Below are 23,884 nucleotides of genomic sequence, written 5' to 3' on the forward strand. Positions count from 1 at the left end.
GTCTGCTGTTGTAAACAAAGTACATGTAAAATTCTATACACGTTTTATCGAAAATCAAACTCATTTCCATCGTTTTCGTTTTTCTCAACTTTCTTGTATTTTGAATTGCTTCTGTTTTTGCACTGTTTATTTTAGTATAGTCTGGGTTGCGGTTCAATTAATCTTTTTATACATCGCTTAATCAGGTTCTCGGCCTGAGGGAAAACATACAAACAGAAACTCCTTAGTGAAACTACAAGAAAAATAATACGCCGTTCAACTTTGCCACGTCACGTCGTGGCGCGAAATGTTCTTCCCGTCCACTACTGACGTGACTTTGATTTCGTGTAGTCAGTTTAAGTTTGAAGTCGCATTTCCACCATTCTACACAAGATGTAAACAAGCCCTAGGATGGATAGAAATTATAACCTTCGTAAGTTAAGTTCCCAGCGCTGGGTGCCATTACAAGCTAACACCGAGTTTAATCATAATTACATTGACTTTTGATACGCAGCCGTATGGTCTGAGAGTAGTCTCATTTTTATCGAAAAGCGAAAGTAAATAACTTGACTTGTCATTTTTTTTTCTCCAGCGAACGTTCAACTTCGCATAAATCGACAAGGCGGTTGTTACGACTCTGGACGAGCGTACCCTGATGTCATAAGAGAAAGAGTACTAGACTTGGCACATACAGGTGCAAGCCAACGGCAGATAGCAACAGAGCTTCGAATAAGCCGGGGCTACGTCCAAAACGTTCTTGAACAGTACGATGATAAAAATATTTCAACGCGAATTCCTCGTACTAGTTTTTTGGTGCCAAAAGTTACCACTGAAGTCCTAGAATTTGTGTCTGTCGAGAAAGTTATGAAACCAAGTATTCATGCTTCCGAAATCCAGGAAAGACTCTTGTTAGATGGAGTTGTAGACGCGGACGACTCGCCGAGCGCCTCTCAAATAAATAAAAGATTAAGACGTGACTTGATCATGAGCAAGAAGAAGCTCTCGGTTGCACAGTTAGAAAGCAATACTCCTGAAAACATCGTCCGCCAAAATGAGTATCTCAATGCCATTTCTACTTTTCAACCGAACTAAATTCATTTTTTTGATGAGGCAAGGGTGATAAAAACTACTGGAAATCGTAGCTACGGAAACGCCACAGTTGGTGAGAAAGCAATCGAGTTTCAACGATACGCTTCAAACGCCAATTTCACCATCAACTTGCTCCACTCTGCCCTTGGAGTAGACTATTTTAATATAATTGACGGCCCGTCGAATGGATTTGAATTGCTAAACTTTTTTGAAGACGCTGTCGAAATACAACGACCAGACAGAAGTGTTGTTCTTGAACGCGGGGATTGCGTCGTTATGGACAATTGTGGCTTTCATCATGGCCTTTTTGTTGAGCCAGTTCTCAGAGACCTTTTGAATGACTATGGTGTTCAGCTTATTTACCAGCCACCGTACTCGCCACATCTCAATACATGCGAATATTGTTTCCATCAAATAAAGGAATTCCTTCGGAGATGTCAACTGTTAGCGATGGAAGAGACCAAAATTGCTATAGCCGAGGGTGTTTTGTCAATTTCAGCAGCTAACTCCGCAACTGCGGATATGTTTAAAAAATAAATTATGTACTATATCAGTAGATTGAAGTTGAAATCTTCGTCTCTTCCGTAAAACGTTTCCTGCTTTTGTAAATTATATTTTAGAAACTTTGCAAGGAGGCGTGGCCATCAATCATAATCGTGCAACCTGATTGGCTAACTTGTGAAAAAGTTTGTTGGGTGGCCACGGTAAGGCGCGTCGCACTGTAACACTTCGATTCTTTTTTAAGTCAACATATTCAATTTGCACTCCTGAGTAATCCTAGCCAACGAATTCTCCTCGAGAAAGATTCTTGTTTCAAAGAACATGGCGAACACAACATGTCGATCGTACAACACACTCTTCGAACGTCTTACCTTGCAAACTAAATCCTGTTCTTCAGTTCTATAGTACTTGAAAGCGAATGACAAAACAATGATACTAAACACGGTTGCGTGCAAGTGGTTGTTATGGTGATAAAACAACAAGCGCAGCGACTGGGTTTAAGCGGAAACATGGCGTCTGCTACCGACGCGAGTGTGTAGAAATCCTACATCTAAAGAGTCTTCAAACAACGATAAACAGCTTTTTCATATCCATGATGCCTTTTGAAAGTGTTCAACAGTTAAATGACAGTCGAAGAACTGACAGGTGAATCCAAATCCTAATTCAGACTTTAAGGTTAATTAATATGTAAGCTTATAATCGACCCCCGTTAAAAACTGGAAGTACATTTGCGCCTAGTTCAAGCTTGGCGAATTCTCTTATCGAAATTTGCCGAAAAAAATTTGAACAGAGCGAAAACAAAGCTCGAAATTTCGAAGAGAGTATTTCAAACAGCGCGAATTTTCGCTCAAATTTTCGCTCAAATTTTCGAAGACAATTTCGAAGACGAAAATTCGTGACGTTTAAAACAAATAGACAAAACGAAAAGTGCTACTTTTTGGCAGAAAATTGGCTTTGAACGAAATTTCGCAATTTTTTCGTCGAAAAGCCCCGAAAAGTTGCGAATTTCGACGAATTTCGTTTGCATTACTTTTTCACAGTACTGTAGTTCCATACGAGATGTTAACAATTTATTGTTCTAGCTGTCTAGATTAGTGGGTTGTCAACCTGAAAAGCCTCCCAGAACTCTGACACAACACAACACATGAATCAAAGATTGCTACCCACCAATTAAACAATTTTTGCTAAACGAAAAGCAATTAAGAAATTACAATATCAGGGTGCAAACAAAATCAATTTGAACGTACAAGCTCCAAACTTATTTTAACCAGCCCAAAAAGTTCTTCAAAAGCATGATTAATTTCCTCAAAAATATTCCCCAAAAAACTTTCACTTTCCCATCAGGCAGGTGAAGGATTTACTAGCCCTGGGGTATCGGACATGTATGCACTTCTTTTCACACTGAATATTATAACCAATCAAAACAACCATTAAAATACACCAGTCATGCGGCCAAGTGGCAACTGTGTTTTGTTTTGCACCTTACTGTACTATTTTTTTCACAAGGTTTTAAACCAATCAGAGTGTGGTTAAAGATGAATTCCAGTCCGTACTGCGCAATCTTGGCTGCTTATGTGAGCCTGACACGAAGGAATGTTTACAAGCAAAACTAAAAATTCCGTGACAAACTTACCTTTTTCTTCATCATTAGCACCAGATATCCTTGCAAAACAAATAATAACGAGTAGAAGAACCTTGACGCTATTTCAAACCAACGTTTCAGCTCATCGGGAATTCTTGCACAAAACGAACCATAATGGTGGACTAAAAAAATTCATGTATGCTGTCACCGAAGTGTAACATTTCAACAAATTCAAATCAAAAACAAAAACAAACCCCGAGTCTGCGCAGTACGGACTGGAAATCAGCTTTAAGTACATGAAAAACCAGAGTAATTCCAGGTTACTCTCCACAACCAATAATAATTGAAAACCTTCCACATGGTAGTAAAAGCTAGTAATACATGTACCAGTCCAAGTAAGTCAGGCCTTATCACTAAGCTTTTCATGATTAACATTAACCTCAAAAGGTCTAGATATAAAATAACTATAATTGATTAATTATTTGTCCCATCCTGCAACCTACATCGTCACTCATGGTTTCCTCAGACTTGTGCTTCTTCAAGCATTTAAAGACTCTACCCTCGCCTGAAGGGATCTCAGCACAAAATCTCTCCCTGTCATCTTTACAAGCATAGAACAGAGGGCGGTCTAGGTGGTAGTCATCAGATGAAAGTTCAGCCAGTCTGTATATCTGCTTTGTGCAATCCTGTGATAAGTCCTCTTGGTGTTCTTCAAGGCATTCTAGAACTTCATTTTGAGAGTGGATGTCCTAGGAAAACAATCAAGTTTGACTAAACCTGCTCTTTACAATTTTTCAACACACACTCTTTTGTTTAAGTCGCACTCATACTGTAGATAAGCCGGACCCCAAATTTCAAGATTGATTTTGAGAAAAAAATCCTTAAAAATCAGCCAAGATAAAGAAGCTTTTTTTTTGCTTTTCATGATAAGCTTGGCCAAATCTAACCATGTATACTTATGTTAGTAAGCTGTGTGTGTATACAGTGTTTATGCATGGAAGCCATTGATTGGAGAAAAACTTGTTGCTAAATGAGTGCTTGGCAATCCCATGGCTGAACACACCATACAAGTATTGAAAAGCAATAAAAAGGTTGGTTATTTCCACTGAGTTCTCCCAAAAGGCAGTGTTTTTAAAACAAGACGGTGACCACTCTGGCGGCTACTTGATTTCATGTTGCCGGTTACTCTATGTTACTCTGGAAGTAAGCTTGTCAAAAGAAAGCTAAAATTGACTGTGCATGCAAGGAACCTAATTGTAAAAAGGAATAAGAAATAATTTGTTAATATAAATCACTGTTTGTATAACAAACCTCTTCGTCATCTTCTGTTGGAACCCTGCCACACTTGTGCTCCGTCACATCTTTAGCACAACCGTCCAAAAAGTTTGAAATGAGACGAATATCACTGAAGAAAACAGCTTGCATTTTGGTCATCATATGCTTGCACTGGGGGACTGTTAGATCCTGTCTGTGTTCTAGCAAACAGGGAATGATGTGCCCTGGTTTTTGACAATCAGGTAACTAGAAAGAAAAGAAAAATGAGAAATACTGTCGTAAGTGTACTAAAGATACACATGTAGCAAAGTACTTTACATAAGACTGTCAAGCACATAAAAGATCATGTTAAACATCACCCAAGGGGGGTACGAGTTCCGGTTTGTAAATGACGGGGATGTTCGAAGGATTTTTTTTGGGTTTGAAATTTTCGATTCTGGGATTTTTTTGGGTTGGAAAATTTGGCAAGTATTTTTTTGGGTGACTTGATTTAAATAGGGGATTTTTTTGGGTATTAAAAACGAACTTACCGGTAAGCGCCTTGGCGCGGCCTTGGCGTATTTATGGTACATGATGAATAAACAAACACGAGCGTTCAATTTTTTATGGTTTTCTTTGTGTTATGTTATTGCCCCTCCTGGCAATTTAGGGGTAATATTTGACAAGGGATTTTTTTGGGAGTTATTTTTTGGTCCAGGGATTTTTTTGGGTAATGTCGGAAGACTTAGGGATTTTTTGGGGTCCTGAGTTTTGCCTCCATTCGATCATCCCCGTCATTTACAAGCCGGAGTACCCCCCTGGGAACATCACTGATGATCAAGATCCAAACGACAGACACCTACTTACAATTGCAGGAATTAGGATTTAGAAGTTTCTTTTGACTTCAAGGTCATGCGGTTTATACTGTATACATGTTGCAGTTCAAAATGAATTTCAAAAATGATAGCAAACTAGTTAGTTTGATTTGTGTTAATTTTTCTTTATTGAGGTTTATTGTAATAAATCTGGAACAAAGGAAAATACTAATCAAACTAGTTTGAAATAATAAAAATGAAATCATAATAAAAAATTTTTATTTAGACCTAAAATTTACTTCAAAGTGCACATATGAAGACTGGGTAGACGTCATACTCATTAACATATTGGAAAAATAAACCTTCATAACTTAAAAACGCAACATTGAGATGAAGAAATATTTACCCATTCAACTCTCTAACTCATGTACAATCAATTTTGAAAGTATTGTTTCGGGGGTTAGGTGCACTTTAAACTACAACATACAAAACTAATCAAATAGTGTTATTTAATACATGGTGTCTCTAGTAACACTTTAAGGGCAAGGTTTCAAATTGATCTTGGGGGGGAGGCAGTGTTCTAATGGTCAGCAAGCTGGACTCCAGATCGCGTGGTCTGTGATTGAGGCCCAGCCAGGGCACTGTGTTGTGTTCTTGGGCAAGATGCTTTATCCTCATAGCTTCTCTCTTTGCCCACATGTATAAATGGGTACCACCAAATTGAATGCTGGGGGTAACCCTGCAATGAACTAGCATCCCATCCAAGGGGGGGGGGGGGGGTAGAAATACCCATGCATGGTTGCTTCATGCTATGAAAACCAGGATGAGCTCTGGCCTGGCAGGCTACTAGGTTCAAATGCAGACTTTAACCTTACCATGAAATTCATCTTCTGCATGAAGCAACTTATTTGGAAGATAAAAGGGACAGGTGTCTGCTCATTTGCGCCAAAATGACTGAATTGATTTTGAAGGACAAGAATACTTCCAGTCCTCTTGTGTGAAACGTTTCTAAATAACAATTACCTGTTCTAAATCAGCTTTGCAAAATCTATCCTGAACAGCCTTTTCAAACTTTTGATCGTTAGACATTTTTCGTTTGTATTCCCATAGCATCTGAAAAAGAAGAAATAAAATAATTAAGTTCTGATGCAACAATCCTCTAAGTTTATTTCTTTCCATAGTTGGTATCAAGTTGTTAAAGTAGGTGGTTGTAAAGCGGAGACATTCTTGGTACAAGTAGGCATAGAGTTTCTACTTACATGATGACAATCTGTGGTCAAATCGTCTTCCTAAAATAAAACATTAAAACAGAACCTGATGAGTCAGTATTCTAACCACTACAGTAGAGGCAATATACATATGCAAGGCAGTAAATAATGTCCGACAAAATCCCAAGTGTGGTCGGACATGATGTCCGTACAATTTTTTGATCATAAATCATTTTTTGGCAACAATGAATAAAATTCCACCTTTCGTTTTTGGTGAAATCCAACAAAATTTTGTTTCGTCCGACCAAGATAATAACAGAAGCAAAGCATACCTTGGCCTTGTCCTGTAAACAAACAAGAAGAGCAAAGTTGTTTCCTTTGGGGATTTCAGGACACAGACGTGTGATATCATCAGCACAATCTGACTGATCGTCATCCAATCTTAGTTGGCCTCCCATAAATTTGATTTTTCCATCCTTTCTCTCTTCAGACTGGCTTTTAGCTTTAGATGAATCATCTGAAAGAAGAATTTGAACAGAGTAGGGGTTTTTTAGCTTGTAAGTTATGGCAACAGCTCAAAACAGAGTACAATGATTATTTTTATTTAGAGTAACAGTGCCCGTACAGTGCAATCCCAATTTCTTAAACATCCGAGGTAAAAAAATGGTTTGAGAGATCAGGAGATCAAGAAATTATCACAGTGTTCTACTGAGTAAATCAACACTTGAGTTGGGAATCAAGTCACACTGAACTCTTCAATTCCGTCATCCTTTGTTCTCCCAAATAATCCCATAATTGCTCGTACCAACATGCTTGACCCAGGCTGTCACTCTTTTTTGAAGGGGGCTTTATTACAGTGAAACTATACCACAGCAAGTTTTCATGTAAAGCAGGTTCAGATTTGACTGGGCTATACTTGCAATATTATTAATTCCCTATAAGGGCTTCTTTGATTGTGTGTGTGTGGGGGGGGGGGGGGGGAGGAGAGACAGATGGAATATTTTAAAGATTATTTCGCTGTATTATTTTTCTCCCAAACAAATGCTAGAAATTTAATTTTTGACAATTTTTTACTCTTTTTCAGAAGTACTAACTGTACACATACTATAAACAGCCACTGTTTTGTGTGTCAAATTATAACTCCAACAACTATGGAACAATGTAAAGCAACATTTGTTTATAATTTCAATTTGTCTCAATGTCATTGTTGCTGATTAGCAGTTAAATATCCATAACCCTGCCAATTCAAAAGCATTCGACCCACATTGAAGAGTAGCTTACAAAGTATAACGTAACTTGACCCAAAGCATCGTATAAAAAATCTTGTACACGTGTAATAAAAGTTCGTTTCAATACGATTCGTCCACAACCACACAAACAGAATCCAAGGGAAAATATTCCACGTTAAAACAAAGAACAAACTAAGTAAATTCGAATTCAAATGGCAGAACAATAATGGTGACGGTATTAAAATGAATGGATTATTTTTGTCTATTTAATATTAAAACTTACAAGAAATCCACCGACCTATTAACGATTTGAAAGCCGAGCACAGCTGTCCCGTATTTATCCCTTATTATTGATTGTAGACTAAGTTTCATTGAGAATTATTCTCTATGTGAACAAAAAGCTAAAATGGTGTAAAAGTGAACAACCAGCCGACTACGCTGTAATGGTAGCACAAATCACAAAGCAAAACCAGCTAAGTTCACGTTAGCTACTTGGTCCAGGGCAAATTCTAACAGGTAATTTATTAGCCTTACACGTACCACTTTCATGGGTGTCTGCATTTCTCTCAGCAACATGTTCCTTTTTCGTGTCCTCTTGAACTGGTTTTACATTTTCTTGATGATCTGAAATTGCAAAATTGGCAATTCAGTTCTACAGACAACGTCCACACAAGAAAGAACAATGCTGTAATTCAACTTGTATATGAATTGAACTTCAACGCCTTTTGAATTGAAAGGAACCTACTTTGTTCTTGTTGTTGTTTTTGAGTAGTTTCTCCATCGTTTACCACTGGCGTTTGAGATTCAACTCTGTTAGCAGTTTGTTCATCCTTCTCTGAGGTAGGAGAGGGTAGCGTATTGCCCAAATGACTCGCTAATAAAAGAATTATTCCCAAGGACAGAACTTTCTGTGAGGGCGCCATGATAGTTTTCGGCATTGGCCGTCGTAACCGGTAGACTGGACACGAGTAAATCAGCCAATAACAAAACGATACGTCTTTTATTTCGCCGCTCTCAGTCTTTTCAATGTCGGACTGAAAGGTCGTCAAGAGCCGCGCTTTTTTTGCACGGTATTCAAGACTGATATCGTGCAGTCGTCAAATGTTATCGGACTCCAAGAATATAGCTAAAATGCTCTTTTTTCGTAAGATACCCGTTACTCTCTTATAAAGCACTTGAAAAAACAGACAGTTTGCGATTTATGTTGTAAGGTCTTGTAATTAGCATTAGAATAATTAGCCACGCTGGCAGTTCAGCACCCGCCGCACTGGGACATGTTAACATGTATTTAATTTAATAAAGCTGTGTTAACCGATCTTTCGCACGCCGACTATCTTCTTCTTTATAATATTTTCTTGCTTTTTTAAACAGTTTGCTCGTCACACGAATTTTTGGGAGGGCTGAATATAAATGGTCATCATTGCATAGTACACTTCCGGTTTAGTAAACGAATTATAAACAGCCCAGTCATTATATGAGTGCCACAACTTGAATACCCGAGGCGCTTATTATTTATTCGGGCAGGGGCACTTATCTTATTTTTATTTATTTATTTATTATTATTTTTACTCTGACGTTTCTGGAGTACAGTGAGCTCAGACAGCTCAGACTTAACCTGAAATCATACCCTCCCTCCCTACTACTGCTTTCGTAAAAAGAAAAAAAGAATGCCTGATCGCAGGTTAGCTCAGACTACAAACTGTGAACTTGGTTAATCTGCACTTATTTGCACTTATGGTTTTAAAATAAATTCTGTATAAACAAAATGGCTATACCTTGATACACAAGATATTGTTGTAGGGAGCGTTTATTAGAATAGAGGTACTTCAACTCAGAGGGGAGAGGCCGGCGGGGGAGCGTTTATTAATGCAATGGGCACTAAATCGAATCATTACGGTGTGGTGGGGGGCAGGGGGGTTTTGAACCTCCCGCTTCCCGGCCACGTTAGAAATCCAGCTTCCAGCCCGTTCTTCTCCCGCGTCCCGCCCTTTTCTCTCTGGCTCCTGCCCTCCTGTCCCCTTCCACTACGGTATATGTTACGACAACGAATAAAAAAATCCTGGGCTAACTTTAGAGGGGGGCAAAGGGTTTATGCGTGACACGTGAAAAGGGCAAAAATTAGTCCGTGACGCGTGAAAATAGGGCAAAAATTAGACCGTGACGCGTGAAAAATAGTTAGAAAAGAAACGTGATCCGTGAATTCTGCTGTTTCAAGTATACGTGACACGTGAATTTGGTTAAAACTTGTGCGTGAAACGGAATCACGAACCCCCCTTTGGTACCCTCACTTTAAATCCCATATTTGCATTGATCGGCTTTCTAACAAAAGATCTCACTAGACCTCGATGTAAAAGAAAAGCTCGCTGGATTTGGGGGGAGGGGAATAAACGCGTTCAAAGATGCAAGTCCTTGCCTTCCACGTGTCTAGTTAGATCCCCTACAGAGGGGAGATTGCTGCGATGAAAAATCATTTTTTTCTTTACAATAACTGAAAGAATTCTTGACGCAACACGCAAGGCGAAACTTTTTCAGACTCTTTTCAATAAATTAGGGAAAAACCGGAGGGTAGTAAAATTGCCATCAAACTCGTCGGCTTCAAGCGGGAAAATGTGATCTTCATACGAGCTATCACTCGCAAAATCACTCGATTTTGACTGGACGAGACAGGACGACTAATACCAAAATGCACTCTACGTAGTGCTCTGCGTGGTCACTCCGTGAAGTACAGAAGTTAACCGGAGGCCTTCCGAATGTTGCCGAAGCCGTGACCCGAAGTCTTCCTACGATTTCCCAAAATGACCTCATTATATACTTGCAAAAATTTTAAAGTTAACTCGAAGTAGTCCGAAGACGAACCGATGAGTTATGAGTTATAGTACGGAAAGTTGCCCTCGTGATTTTGTTGAATGTACTATAAATAAGAAATCGCACGGCCTTCTCCTACAACCGTCTAAATGCACTCTTGTTCTCGAGTCGAGAGATTTCTTTACACTCGTTGGTAAATTTTAATCTTGTTGTAGAAAAAAAATCGATCACATTTTTTATGATCTACGCTCTTTTGGTGGTGTGGAAGGCGGGGTGGCCCAGTCTCCGGACACTCCGGACTCAAAACACTTAAAACACACACAGGCGGCCCAAGCTCACAATAAGAGGAGTTAAAAGTAGTGGTAACCACAGGTTAGAAAGTGCGGGCCTTGACGCACTTAGAAAAGGTACTGGTACGAGAGTGCGTAATTTTAGATGGCAGTGTCGATAAATAAATGATTAAATGGACAAAAGACAATTATCCCGAGTAACGCGTCACGCAAGGAATGCATGTTTTTATCGTTTTGGGAAGTGTAATCGAGCACGCGGTGTGAATTGAGATGTGATTTTTCTCAGTCGGTAAACTCGCTATGTTGTGCTCGCCTTTTATTAACGTGGCGCGATTAATGATAAATCACGCTTAATTGCCGCTAACCAGCCGCGAACCAGTCAGAGTTGTTTTTTGTCGGATCAGTTTAGTGAACTGTAGTCGAGCACGCGGTGTGAATTAAGATGTGATTTTCCTCGGTCGATAAATTCGCTATGTTGTCAGTGTTATAACGAATTTCTCGAGAATAACCGTTGTTGGAATCATTCGCTTTGCCGTGGTTTATACGTGATACAATCAGAGCAAATTTCGCAAAAGCAACACCCGTAAAACAAGTCTGCAAATTGTCATGTTTGCAATCTTCCATGTGATCGTGACAGAAGCCTAGATCTTAAGTGACAAATTATCGTTCTTGGAGAACAGATTTTCTCTTCCGGTGTTACGACAAACTGTCGTGATTGACACATTTTTCGCATTCCGATCGTTCTTAGTGGAAGAACAAAATTTTCAACTTCCGTTTTCTGTTCGCGTTTTATTAACGTGGCGCGCACGCGTAAAACGCAATCCGCTGGTCACTGTCAAGATTAGAGTTGCGGGCCTCTCTTGGGCCCGCAATAACATAATTCTCTTTTGTAACAGTACGCGAAACGTGACTCTCGACCGGCAGCATATGGCGGTGTTGTGTTACAACGATTCCCATTTATAAAGGTTTGTATGGGAGAAAACGCTTTCGAAAACGCTTTCACAACACCTCCATATGCTACCGGTCGAGAGTCACGTTTTGCGTACGGTTACAAAAGAGAATTATGTTAATTATTTTAACTCCTCTTATTGTGAGCTTGGGCCGCCTGTGAAACACAGTGCCACTCCGGGCTCCACCCAGGCCCCAGTTATTCAAATGGTGGATAACGCCACCCATTGGATAAATCACTATCCAGTCGATAGCGTAGTATGTTTTCAGTTACACTTATCCACTGGACAGTGATTTATCCGCTGGATAGCGTTATCCACCACCCTTTAAACAACCGGGGCAAGGTGTATAAATGCCGGGTACCGGTGAATTATAATTTCCTACAATCGGCAGTCGATATATTTTAACAAATTAAAGCAAAAAGTCTTTCGCTTTTAGTTAATGGTCTTTGATGGTGTAATTATTTATATTTCAGTGAGAGTAACTGCGCTCAAATAATACGAAACAATTTTAAAGCGCCTATTTTATATTAAAACGGTGTTTTTCTGAAAAATAATTTCATTCTTGATTTACTTGAAAACGCTCTTACAGATTTTTCTAAAATTTCGTCAGCAGTTAGTCAATCTACTAAACTTTAATATATCAAAAAATCAACACCAAGAGTCAATCTAGATTTCGAGAAAATCAAGCTTGTTTTTGAACAAAAGAAAACGTCAATCGTTGCTATGGTAACCTTTGTGACTAAGTGACGGGTAAAAAATTACAATTTGGACATATTTGATCATTATGGTATATTTTGGCAAAAATCGAACATTGGCTTCCTAGATAATTTTAATTTTCAAAACAACCACCCTTCGGTTAAAAAAACTACATCGAGCCTCCTTAACTAGTGATTTACCTCTCGGTCAAAATCGCCATTACGTAATGACTTGTTCAAGCGGTGTGCAAGGTGTTTTTTTTTTCTTTCGCTACCACAAAAAAAAAGAAACAAGGAGATAGGGAAATAAGGAAACTACAGAAAATATCCTGCGACATGAGTTAACTCATCTACGTCCCTTACCAACTAACTACTAATGATGGCATAGCTCTATACAGATCCGTCTCGGATTAGTCGTTGCCAACGCCTAAAAAAATTGATTGATCTGACACAGATCTGCGAAAGGTTAGCCATCAGCACATGTAAACCCACACATCTCAAGAATTGATCATGCGAAGCCGGAAGATGTGTTTTTCTCAGTCGATGTGCACGTTTTAGTTTAAAGAAAAGGCAAATAAAAACTACGGGTAAAAGAGAATGACATTTTTATTCTAAATAATAATAAAAAGCGTACTGTTTTATTTCCTATTGACATCAATACAGCGATTTTCATCTGAGTGTCGAAAGTAATTCGCGTTTGCTGCGGTTTTGCATTACTGCGCCTAGTGATTGGCTAAAAAACTCGCGCCACTTTCTCGACCAATCAGAAGAAAAACCAAAACCAATCGTAATTCGCTGGAACACGTATACCCACGCCTCGTGCCCTCTACACGTAAAATAATAATAATGATGATGATGATGATGATGATGATGATGATGATGTATTTGCAGCTTATCTATATAGAGTAGCTATACATCTGGAATCTAGAAACCTAAGTACAAATGTATAAATATATAATAAAAGCTAAATAATAATATAAAATGAATTGCTTCGAGTCTTGATTCAATGGATGGTCTGTCTCTTTTGTGGTTTGGTTTTGTTTTTACGGCACTCAATCGAAAATCGCTCTAAGTCCTCTCCTTTCCATCAATAACGATGTCATCAACACTCAGTGGACCAGTCGCCTTGTCAAAATCTCGGTCACAGTAAAACTCGGCCCAGACCGGACAGTGATCAGAAACGAGGCCATTCCAGCGCCATCCATCAGGTATGGAAGGGTGGGTAAGTCCTTCCCTGACCACCCCTGTAAAAGCAAAAAGGACAAGCAATATTATTTTGACTTCTTCCATGAAAAGAACGAGCAGGCCTGAAAGCTAAGTAGCGCAATGGATACTGTATCTCGTGGACTTAGCGCACAGTCTAAGGAAGGGTACGTAGAGGCGGGAACGGAGAAATAAAAATACCTTGAAAATGTCCCCTTTTTAAAGAAAGCCTCTGTCGTTTCCTTTGCTTTAAACTATTAATATTAAACCAAAATTCTTTCAATCAATTTAAAATCTACTCTAACTAAGCATTTGAGTGCTGTTTTATCTCGGGTCTCCAGCCAGCTAAGATACAGAAACACCTGTTTTGAAATCACGTCCGTAGTATTCTTTATATCATAAGGAAAAACCTAAGATCAAAACGCCTGATATTTCGTGGCCAGTGTTATGATGTTTGATACCCGTGATCAAATTTTCGTGCAAAGTGTTCAGGAGAAGAGGATGGCGGATCCAGTTGCGTTCAAAAGGAGACATATTCCTGCTGAAAAAAGAGGGCGTCGAGGTAAAGGTGGGCATATTCTTGCTAACAAAAAGGGGAGGAAGCAAAGAAATTCTGGTCCACTGTAGCCTAAAATGTCAGTTGTCTCCCGCCCTCAGCCTAACCCCGGCTGAGGGCGGGACATGACTGACATTTCAGGGCTAGACCGTGGCCACTTCCTCAATAGCTTAGATGCTAAAGACAGTATGCTCTGGGCGGAACCCTTGTCCTGCCTAGTTGATTTAACATTTAGCTTTGAATTATTCAGTTGTGTAGCAGCACTCATAAGCTTGTAATTCTACTGGTCCTCAACTGTAGCAGTTGTTATTGTTTTGGGGCAAGGGGCATTGTTCTTTTGTTTTATTGTTCTATCGAAGGTTAGTGAGCCTTCGTGTGAGCTCTTGCGAGAGCCGCTACCTGAATCAAAATTTTTCAGTCCTAACCTGCCTGTCCAGTAAAGTGGTGTAATTTAGCATGTTTGCTGATCCAGATATTATCATAATTCTTGGATCCCTCCATGTTTTTTGTACTGATGTTGGTGAATGTGGAACCTGGAATCAAATTCTCCAGGCCACCTTTCTGCATGGCATTAAACTCTACAGAGAAACAAAATAAGGATGAATCAAATGCACAAATAACTATTATTTGGCTACAGACATCTACGACAAGTAGATTTTCATTCCAGGCAAGTCACTTTTCGTGCTCACTTGCCCAATGGGCAAGGACTCAAGCAAGTCCTCTGCTGACAAAGGGTGCTTTCCACTTGTCACAACTGGCAAGCTGGTCTGGTTAAATAACCTTTTCCACAACAACAGTGTAAAATACTTCTGCATTGACTTATAATTTGACTTATCTGACTATCAAGGGAATTCTGTTGTCGAATATACCACTCTGGCCGGACAAGTCTGGCTAAGGGTAAGTGGCCTAAGAAAACTAAGACAAGCATACAACTGTCCCAGACCAGCAAAGTTTGAGATTAAAATGGCAAGCTGGAATTCAAGTTTTTTCAAGCCCTAAATTACGGACAATTTCTTTTGGCTCCAGGAATAGCTCAGTTATTTCCCTATTTACATGACCACTCTGTCAATCACGGTATTTTGCGCATAACATCATCTTTCTCTCACAATTGGTGGAGCAACATTTCAACAGAGATGATGAAAGTTTCAAAATGCAGTCAGAGCATTAAGTGAATGCTTTTTGGTGATTTGATTTTCGTTTATTTACAACCAGAAAATGTGGTACCAACACAGTTAATCCACTCTATAAAACTGTATCAGTGAACAATCTGAATACAGGAATTGATAGGTTTGTAAGTATAATAATTTTTGTCAAATTCTTCTGACTAGTCCTGTATCAAATGTATGACAATTGTTAGGTAATTAGAATTGGTATTCCAACCAACATCATAGCTTTTCTTATCCTTTCACCTTCTTCATCAGGTCCAAGGTTGAAATCCCCCAGAATCATCATGTCTTTCTCTCCTAAAAAAGGGAAACATGGTGACATAAGAATGTCATTTCTTGCAGCTGTAAAAGTGCTCGTAGTTGAGCAACTGGTCAGAAAAATTAACATCTTAATTTGTTGTTATAGCTCTGCCAAGCTTAACGCATTTCATCAATCAATTCTTTCCACACGTTCTACTGTCGCTTGCTTCTAAGCGTGAACCTTCTCTGAAAATGTTCTATTATTTGTATCACTTGTTTCATCTCATGGAGTTTCAAATACTCTTAATTTAGAAATATAAATGTTTGGGGGGGTAGCTCATTGACAAAACTTATAATAGCAGTATATAACATGTTTGTCACTTTGAGCCCAGCTACATGGCATAGATCCCACATGCCGCCTGTAGCTTAGTAGTAGAGCATCTGATTAATGTACAGCAGGTCATGCAATGTACTGGGTTCTTCTCTTGTTGAAAGAACCCTGACATTTTTCCAGAGTACCTTTTTACACAAAAATTTTTGCAACAAGTTAACTTTGCAGTTTTGGAAGAAAAATGTGATAATTCGTAACACTTGATTTTTGCAAATTTGGAGAATTTGTTCAAAATTGTTTTTGCAATCAGTGTTCTATCAGCGAATAGACAAAAATAAGAGATCCAATCAAATTCTCTGTTTTCTATGAAAAGAAAACACTGAGTGTCCACTGAAAATGCATATTACTCAGTTATAATTTTTTGCATGTTAGTAGTGATGCATAAGTGACTACATAAATATCACAGTGCTTAACACCAGCTGATAAATTACAAAAGTTACAAAATCGCGCCTTAAGAATCATTACGAAGTCGGATTTCTTTTCTAGTGCTACCGCCTTACGATCAAAGCTAGGATGGGATACCCTCTTTACCAGAAGGAAAAAGCTAAAGCAAAACTAATGTTTAATACTATCAATAAACAAGCTCCGGAGTACTACAAGACCTATTTACACCATCAGCACAGAATATACCTTAGAGACAAGGAAAAGTAGCCTACCTAAGCCCCGTACTGATTTTTAAAAAAAGTTTCTGTTACAGTGGGGCAAAGTTGTGGAATAGTCTTCCCCATGATGTCAGAGCTGTTAGTTCCTCTAGCCAATAAAAGATTTATCAATTGCCTGATGTCTCCCTCGTGCCCACGCGGAAAACATGTAAATCAGTTTTTTTGTGTGTTTTAATCTTTGTAACTGATGTTTTTACCGTGTATAAAAAAGTATATGTATGTATGTATGTAATCTTTTCCACAAGGGAAGAGCACTTGTTTTTGTTCAGGCTGGGATCAAATTTATGACATCCCACTGTTTTTTGTGAAATTATATTCTCAGAGAGAGGGAACATATTGAAATTTTAAAGTGATCAATGATCGTTACCTGGTATGTGTGTCTGCAGTGCCTGTACAAGGTCTGGTATTCGGGCCAGCTCTTTCTATGTCCATTAATTAAAGTTTAGTTTAAGTTAAATTGATTTTCCACTAATAAAACTAATGTACAAGACTAGTATTATATAACAATCAATCACAGTCAAACAAAATATGAAAATTATCAAGCAAAATGATATATAAAGAAACGGAAAGGAGAACTTGATGAAAGTTTTGGTGCATCACTTATAATTATTTATGGCTTCTGATGGGGTGTGGTCCATAATAATTGTGTGACATTTTCAGGGCACACACTGCAGCAAAAAAAAAAAAAAAAATGTGAAAAAGTGTTGCATATAAGATACAAAATTATAAGGGTTGATGTTGTTGTTTTCAAAACCAATAAAGACAAACATAAATTTACTATACAAATGAATGTAATTTATGCAAGAGAATGCTTTCCTATAGGTATTTATTTGTCCTTAAATTGTACAATTTTAGGTGAATTATTTTAGGGCAAGTAAGTAAGAAAATCACACCACTACGCCATTTGCGCAATTCTGACTACAGTTGTTGTAAGTTAGAATAATAGTCTACCTCCAGTCTTTCTTTATCAGCATTTCCTAATCCTGTTGCTTTTAAGTGGACACTGACAAGTACAAAGTCAAATTTCTTGGCCTGTGAAACCATGTAAAGTAAATTAGTCTAAGTCAAATCAAAATTCTCTAACATGCAGTTGTGATGATCTCCTTATGGGGAGGCAGCGGGCAGGGGGGGCTGGTGTTGTAATCCGGAGGTCCCGAGTTCAAAACCTCCACCCTGTCACTAGCTGGATTTGTTTCTCGATCGTCCCGAGTTCAAATCCTCGGACACGCTTTGTATATAGCCAACTGGTCTGCCTCCTGCCAGCTGGGATATTCAGTGGCATGCCTGCAAACTAGCTATCATGAAGCTATGTGCATGACTACTATGAACAACGTCTATTTATTGCCAACGAGACAGCCGAGCCAAGAGGTGAGGCTGTCGAGGCGGCAGAATTATAGAGCCGTGTGCGTATGAGTGTATAGGCAGAGAAAATCTTACGTTTTGCATAAGGGACTTTTTTTTACCATATTTGGGTGTAAGTAAACCCCATATTTGGGTTGTATTGTTCTTCCCAACTGGTTCCCAGTCTCTCACTCCTTGCTAGAGAGCAAATGACCAAAATGGCGTCCAAGCAGCTCGCTGTTAAAATTTTCAATGTGGTCATTTAACCCTTTACCGATAAATACACCTTTAGGGAACTATAAATCGAAAGAGAATACCCTACAGAATATTTGACCGCCGAAAAAATGAACATCAAGGTCTTCAAAGCGATGAAATAATCTTTCGACTTTGGAGTCCTTTGATTTACGATCGAAGAGAGACATGAAAATCAAAAGCGGACTGTTGACTTCAAATAGAGTTTTCTTGACTTATGAGAATGCTGAAGTCGGGTAAATGCTTCCTTTTAGTGTTGATTGTGTTTATAGTAATTTTTGACCGATGATTTATTCCAAATCAAATAATAAATAAAATAATAAATTAAACCTTTATTTGAGTTTATATTTTTTTTGGCACGCATACCGTTTATATTTTATTTGGCACGCATTTTCACTCCGCATAGGACATCAATTCACTAAAATTACTGCATGTCATACACACATGTCTTTAGTGCAATACTCAAACATAAACTGTACCTTAAAGAAACCAAGGTATGGTCTCCTGGCAAATTGCTTTTGACCTTCCTTTGGTTTTTCAAGCAGTGCATCACTCTTTAAGTTGATACCTCGTGAGGTATTCCAAACAAAACCATTGTATTCCCTTGACTGTAAAAACAGATCTAAAAATTATTTGTCTTCAATAAGTCAAAAAACTGTCAAAATATTTCGGAAAACAAACAGTGAAAGGTGGCACAATAGGCTAATGGTTTACAGCTACAGAAAGGTTGTCGTAGAAAAGCACAAAAGTGCACAAAACACAGACCACAGGCCTCTGAATGGCGTCTATAAACCATAAGTACAACCATCATTACTAAACTCAAAGTGCCATCTGTATATCCCATAGAATAGTCTTTTGAGAGAATGAGAATACCAGCTTTCTCATCAGTACATAAAACCTAGTTTTTAAGGAAACTGGAGATACCCTGAACATGTAGCCTGCAACATCAGAAGTACAGCATTCCCAGTGTCCACCATGGGTTTTCAAATTCTTCACTTTTTCACTAGTTGGGTTATTTAGTTCATCTTTAATCTGTAAAAGAAAATGAAGGCATAACGATCTGGGATCAACACAAAACACAGTCAAATAAATCGTCTTTCCACTTTATAGCTAGTTTAGGTCTGCCAAGTACTCATTATAATAAACTCATCACCAATAGATGAGTGTGGGGATGGTGCCTGAGAGCCGCCAGCAAGCGTGAATGGTAACCATGAAAACCCTGAGAGTGGCAACCACCAGGCACCATCACACTGAGAGAAAACATTCAGTGGAAGGCAAAACTAAATACTTACCAGTACTTACCTATAGAAAGGGTGGGTGGGAATGAAACAGCGAAATGGCAGAACTTGCTTGAAAGACAACATGAGCGAAATGGCTTGACCTTTACAGCAGAGCTGTAAATTTACTGAAGCCCCTGAATAAAACCCTGAGACTGCTCCAACTTCAGGGGAAGTTGGGGCAGTGGCGGTGATCTGGCCAGCAAATATTGTCTCTAGTTTAACCTTGCCTAAATTTCAGTTAGCCACATAAAATGTAGTAAAAACCCTGTTATTTACCTTGTCCAAAGCTGTTTTATCTGCAATCTCTTGTACAGCTAGAATATCAATTCTGTGAAAATTAAAAGACAAGTTTAGCTTCAATTAGACTACTTGTAAATAATTTGGGATGTTTATGCTACTGGTACAATTTTTTGTGCACATGCTTACTGCACACATAATTTATATTGCTATGTCACACATAAAAAAAAACCAATGACTTGAATCACCATGGGCCCACCAATTTAAGCAATTTGGTACCACAATGGTGTCTATTCCTTGCTGATGGCATTGTAGCTTGCACGCCTTTAGGACCTCTGGAGCTATACCAGCATCTGGAGGCCTTAATGCCTTTGGCAGGTTCAACCATGCTCGACAGGTATGGGTGAGGGGCCAGACAAAAAATAGACACCCTGGTCCTCAAGGTTGGGGGTTGGGCTCAAGGTTGACAACTCTACCCCATTAAAAATCAAATGTTACAAAAACCTACACCATTGGGGAAATGAAGCCTGAAAACAACTTCAGTGCTTGAATGGGATTTGAACCTACATGTAAGACCTGTATGATACTGATGCAATGGTCTAACAGCTGAGATATAAAGCTGCACATTGAGAAAGGACAGCAATGACATAATCCTAATGATCCTCACCATAAGCTCACAGTGAGGATTGTGTTATTGCTTGTTTCTCTATCTGGCCTAACCTGGCTCCAATGTGTGGCTAGATAGATTAGCTGGTCAGGGGTTTCAAGGGTCCCAGGGGGGGGGGGGTACTCCCATATGTGGCCTATATAGGTATGTGCCGCCCGATAGGGTATGGTTTTTGAGGTTCTCGGTCCTTAAATAGGGTATCATTTTTGCTCCTTTTGGCAATGAGTTCCCGGTGTGATCCTTAGATAGGGTACCTAAATTCTATAAGCTAAAATAAACGCCCAGCTAAACCGAAAAAGGTATCTTAAAACTGAATTTTCTGTTCAGGTATTAGTAAAGTGATTTTATAGAGATTTGTGTCTTGCCGTGCGCGGTTAGCCGTTATTTGGGTCGTCATGGAACGCTTCTCCTCCCCTTGAATAGGGTGTCATTTTTCGGTTTTGGGCCTTAAAAAGGGTATCAATTTTCGCTTTCTTTATCCTAAAATAGGGTGAGGGTTTAAGAACCTTGGCGGCACACCCCTATCTGAAATTTATGGGAGTAACCCCCCCCCCCCCCCGGGCAAGGGTCAGCCACTTGGCAAAGTGACCAGCTGTGAACACAAATTTGCCTGGCTGTTTTATACATCAGTTTACCAAAGAGGGTAGGGCCTTGCTGACATTCTGTTCTCATGCAAAACCCTAGTAAAGACTTACCCATTTTCTAAAATCGTTCGGCAAACCACCTCTCTCACGCCATCATTGTCTGCTTTATCTGAACTAAAGGACAACAAGTTCCAGCTTGCAATGCGCACAGTTTTATTACTTTGCAGAGTAATTACTGGAACTGTAGGAGTCTCTGAAGACTCAACAGTTATTTGTGAATTAATTTTCTCCAGAAGTTTCTCACTGACACCTCTTACAGAAACAATGTCCTCAACTTTCTTAAAAGGGCCATTCTCCTCTCTGTATTGTATAATCCTGCCAGCAAGAGTGGGTCCAATACCTTTTATTTCTTCCAACGACTTCTTGGAAGCTGTATTAATGTTTATTTTTTCTCCTGAATTAATAACAACCTTTTCTCCAACCTTCTCACAACTTAGATCTCCCAAAGAGTTTACTTTTACAAGAATGTTGTCTTCAAGTTGAAGTTTATAGTCTGCGTTGTTTTTCTCCAGCACTGCAACAACATCCGCAGTTGTTTTCAGAGAACCTTTCTCACGTAACAGTACAAGTTCATTTGCAATTTCCTCGTCTAGGCCAACTTGAACGAGTTCGTTGATAGCTTCATTGTCTGTTGTTCTTTTAAAGTCTGAGGCGTAATATTCTTCATGTTTTGCGTTTGGAACATTTTCTCTCTCCTCATTTCTCGCATGGACACGCCGCCCTCCTTCGTTATCTCTGCTTGCTTCGCTGCGATTTCGACGAAACAACCTTTTCTTTGATAATTTGCAGCCCATTTCAGTAATAAACAACTAGATTTGATACATACGTTCTCTTCAAGGTCCTTCCAAAACACCTTCTTCGATTTCCGCCGATCTTTCCGCCATATTTATTACTTTGCCTCACTTTCATGACAAATGAGATGCCGCTGACCTTTGATCAGCTGCGACCCAACTTACTTCTTGTCCGAACACAGGGATACCAATATACAGTGGAACCCCGATATAACGATATGCCAAGGGGGCAGTAAAATTATATCGTTATATCGAGGAATCGTTATATCGGGGTTCCGTCCCATACATTTTACTATTACCGGGACATAACATACTCATCGTTATATCGGGAATATCGTTATATCGAAGATCGTTATATCGGGGTTCCACTGTATATGTGTTCACGGTAGGTGAAATCTCTAGTTGACACAGGAACTTGACAACTGGAGAAATTTGAAGAAATCTATGGCGATTATAAATAAAGCACTGAACAATGCATATTTAGGTTCATCTTGATCTGGATATCTCAGTTATTGTTAAAGTTAAATGAAATGATAGTCGACTCGCAGTCGGCCTTTTGCGCTGTTTGAAGCGTTATTTCAAGTGATTCGATTTCGACCGTAGGCCATTTCCATTGGTCAAAATTGGCACGTGACCGGTGTCCAACCTCCTTTATTGTTATCTAGGGATAGATGTATTTGATCTTTTGATTACCAATGACGTAACTCGCTGGTGATTATTAATTCCCTCCCTGGTTTCCACGAACCTCCACGGCCCGGGACAAAAAAATCGGAACAATTTTAAGCAACATAGGCTGAATAAGAACTTTGCATCTAATTTTAGAAAAGTCAGCCGTTGCAGATTGCATCATTTTGACTGGTCACAAAATGAACTGGGGCCATTTTGACACTTTGGCTACCGAAAAAAACCGGCTTCAGCGTTGGTAGCGAGGAGCTCTTACTTTCAGCCAGCTTCTTATAACAGGGTGGTTTCTCGTAAAACTCCGTGTGATCATATTTCTTAATTTCGGTACTAGACATTCTATCACGTATGTTTATAAATTGTCGGGTTATTCCATTTTTATAACGGTCACTTTTGAAAATGTTTGTTACCTAGCATACGACATGACAAGTTGATTTAGCAACATGCGTTGTTTATAACATTTATTACTGCTGTTTTTGTTTTATTTTTAAATAGCCGTTGCTTCGACTTTTATAGGTCTGCAGAAATGACAACGCATTCTGATTTAGGAAGCTACACAATTAATCTAAGAATAACAATGAGCGACAATAGTCATAGTAAGTAGGTGAAGCCTCCAGGTTACAGCTTTCTTGTACTTGTACTTATATAGCTGACGAGACAAGCGTGTCTAAATTATCAAGTTTTACTTGCCTGTCTGCCTCACTTATCTACCTATCTACCAACCTACCTACCTACCTACCTACCTACCTACCTACCTACCTACCTACCTACCTACCTACCTACCTACCTACCTACCTACCTACCTACCTACATCACCTACCTGCCTATTTACCTACCTACCTACCAATAGTTGGTGCGCAAATTAAAAAGGTCATCTTTTGACGATATGACGCCACGAGCTAAACTTTTTTAGTTGTCTATTTGCCAAAGTGCCAGATATTTGCAGAAAGAATGAATGGTGCAGTACTTTGGTACATAATTACAACAAGTCATAATTCACGGTAGGCCAGGGAGGTAAGTGGTAATGTGGTATACCAAAATACCTGAAAAAATGTACACAGTATACCCAAAATTTCCTTTAAAACTCACGCAAAATACCAAAATTTTGAAAAACACAGTATACTTTACGTCCATAAAAGGCCCGGTTTTTGCGTAAAAATGCTTCTGTATACCCTATTTAAAATCCCCCTGTACACCAACTTATACCTAAAAAACCCTGGCTGACCCTGATAATTGAGATTGTTTATTTTTGAAATTGTTTAGTTCGCGTCCATTTTTTTCCCAGAGGTCGCGATCCTTCTGACCAGAAGGATCGCATCCTCTGGGGACGAGAATGGCTCGCGTCAGTGTTGACTCCGCGCAGGAGCCGGCTTCTG

General features: G+C 39.1%; 2 protein-coding genes across 3 annotated transcripts in view; both read right to left on the reverse strand.

Moving 5' to 3' along the window:
- Nucleotides 1-8,613, reverse strand: part of LOC144651414 (Golgi apparatus protein 1-like) — a 34,919-nt gene extending 26,306 nt beyond the window's left edge. For both annotated transcript variants that reach the window (XR_013570311.1, XM_078511346.1), the window contains exons 1-7: nucleotides 8,403-8,613; nucleotides 8,198-8,281; nucleotides 6,761-6,945; nucleotides 6,480-6,509; nucleotides 6,244-6,333; nucleotides 4,463-4,672; nucleotides 3,655-3,900 (exon numbers count right to left, since the gene is read on the reverse strand). Coding sequence is in view for 1 of the 2 variants with exons in the window: in XM_078511346.1 (XP_078367472.1) it covers nucleotides 3,655-3,900; nucleotides 4,463-4,672; nucleotides 6,244-6,333; nucleotides 6,480-6,509; nucleotides 6,761-6,945; nucleotides 8,198-8,281; nucleotides 8,403-8,595 (1,038 nt within the window). In the remaining variant the exon portion in view is untranslated. The remainder of the gene's footprint in view (nucleotides 1-3,654; nucleotides 3,901-4,462; nucleotides 4,673-6,243; nucleotides 6,334-6,479; nucleotides 6,510-6,760; nucleotides 6,946-8,197; nucleotides 8,282-8,402) is intronic.
- Nucleotides 8,614-12,985: 4,372 nt separating this feature from the next.
- LOC144651484 (endonuclease/exonuclease/phosphatase family domain-containing protein 1-like) lies at nucleotides 12,986-21,949 on the reverse strand. The gene is made up of 9 exons (XM_078511427.1): nucleotides 21,088-21,949; nucleotides 19,765-19,816; nucleotides 19,133-19,240; nucleotides 18,688-18,816; nucleotides 17,567-17,647; nucleotides 16,983-17,037; nucleotides 15,566-15,619; nucleotides 14,582-14,734; nucleotides 12,986-13,641 (listed from the first exon to the last, which is right to left on the reverse strand). Exons 1-9 carry the CDS (start codon nucleotides 21,828-21,830, stop codon nucleotides 13,466-13,468), a joined length of 1,551 nt encoding a protein of 516 aa, XP_078367553.1. The 5' UTR covers nucleotides 21,831-21,949; the 3' UTR covers nucleotides 12,986-13,465.
- Between the last annotated feature and the right edge of the window lie 1,935 nt (nucleotides 21,950-23,884).

This window comes from Oculina patagonica, chromosome 4, assembly GCF_052425735.1.
Source record: "Oculina patagonica isolate OP01 chromosome 4, crgOcupat, whole genome shotgun sequence".
Lineage (NCBI taxonomy): Eukaryota > Metazoa > Cnidaria > Anthozoa > Scleractinia > Oculinidae > Oculina > Oculina patagonica.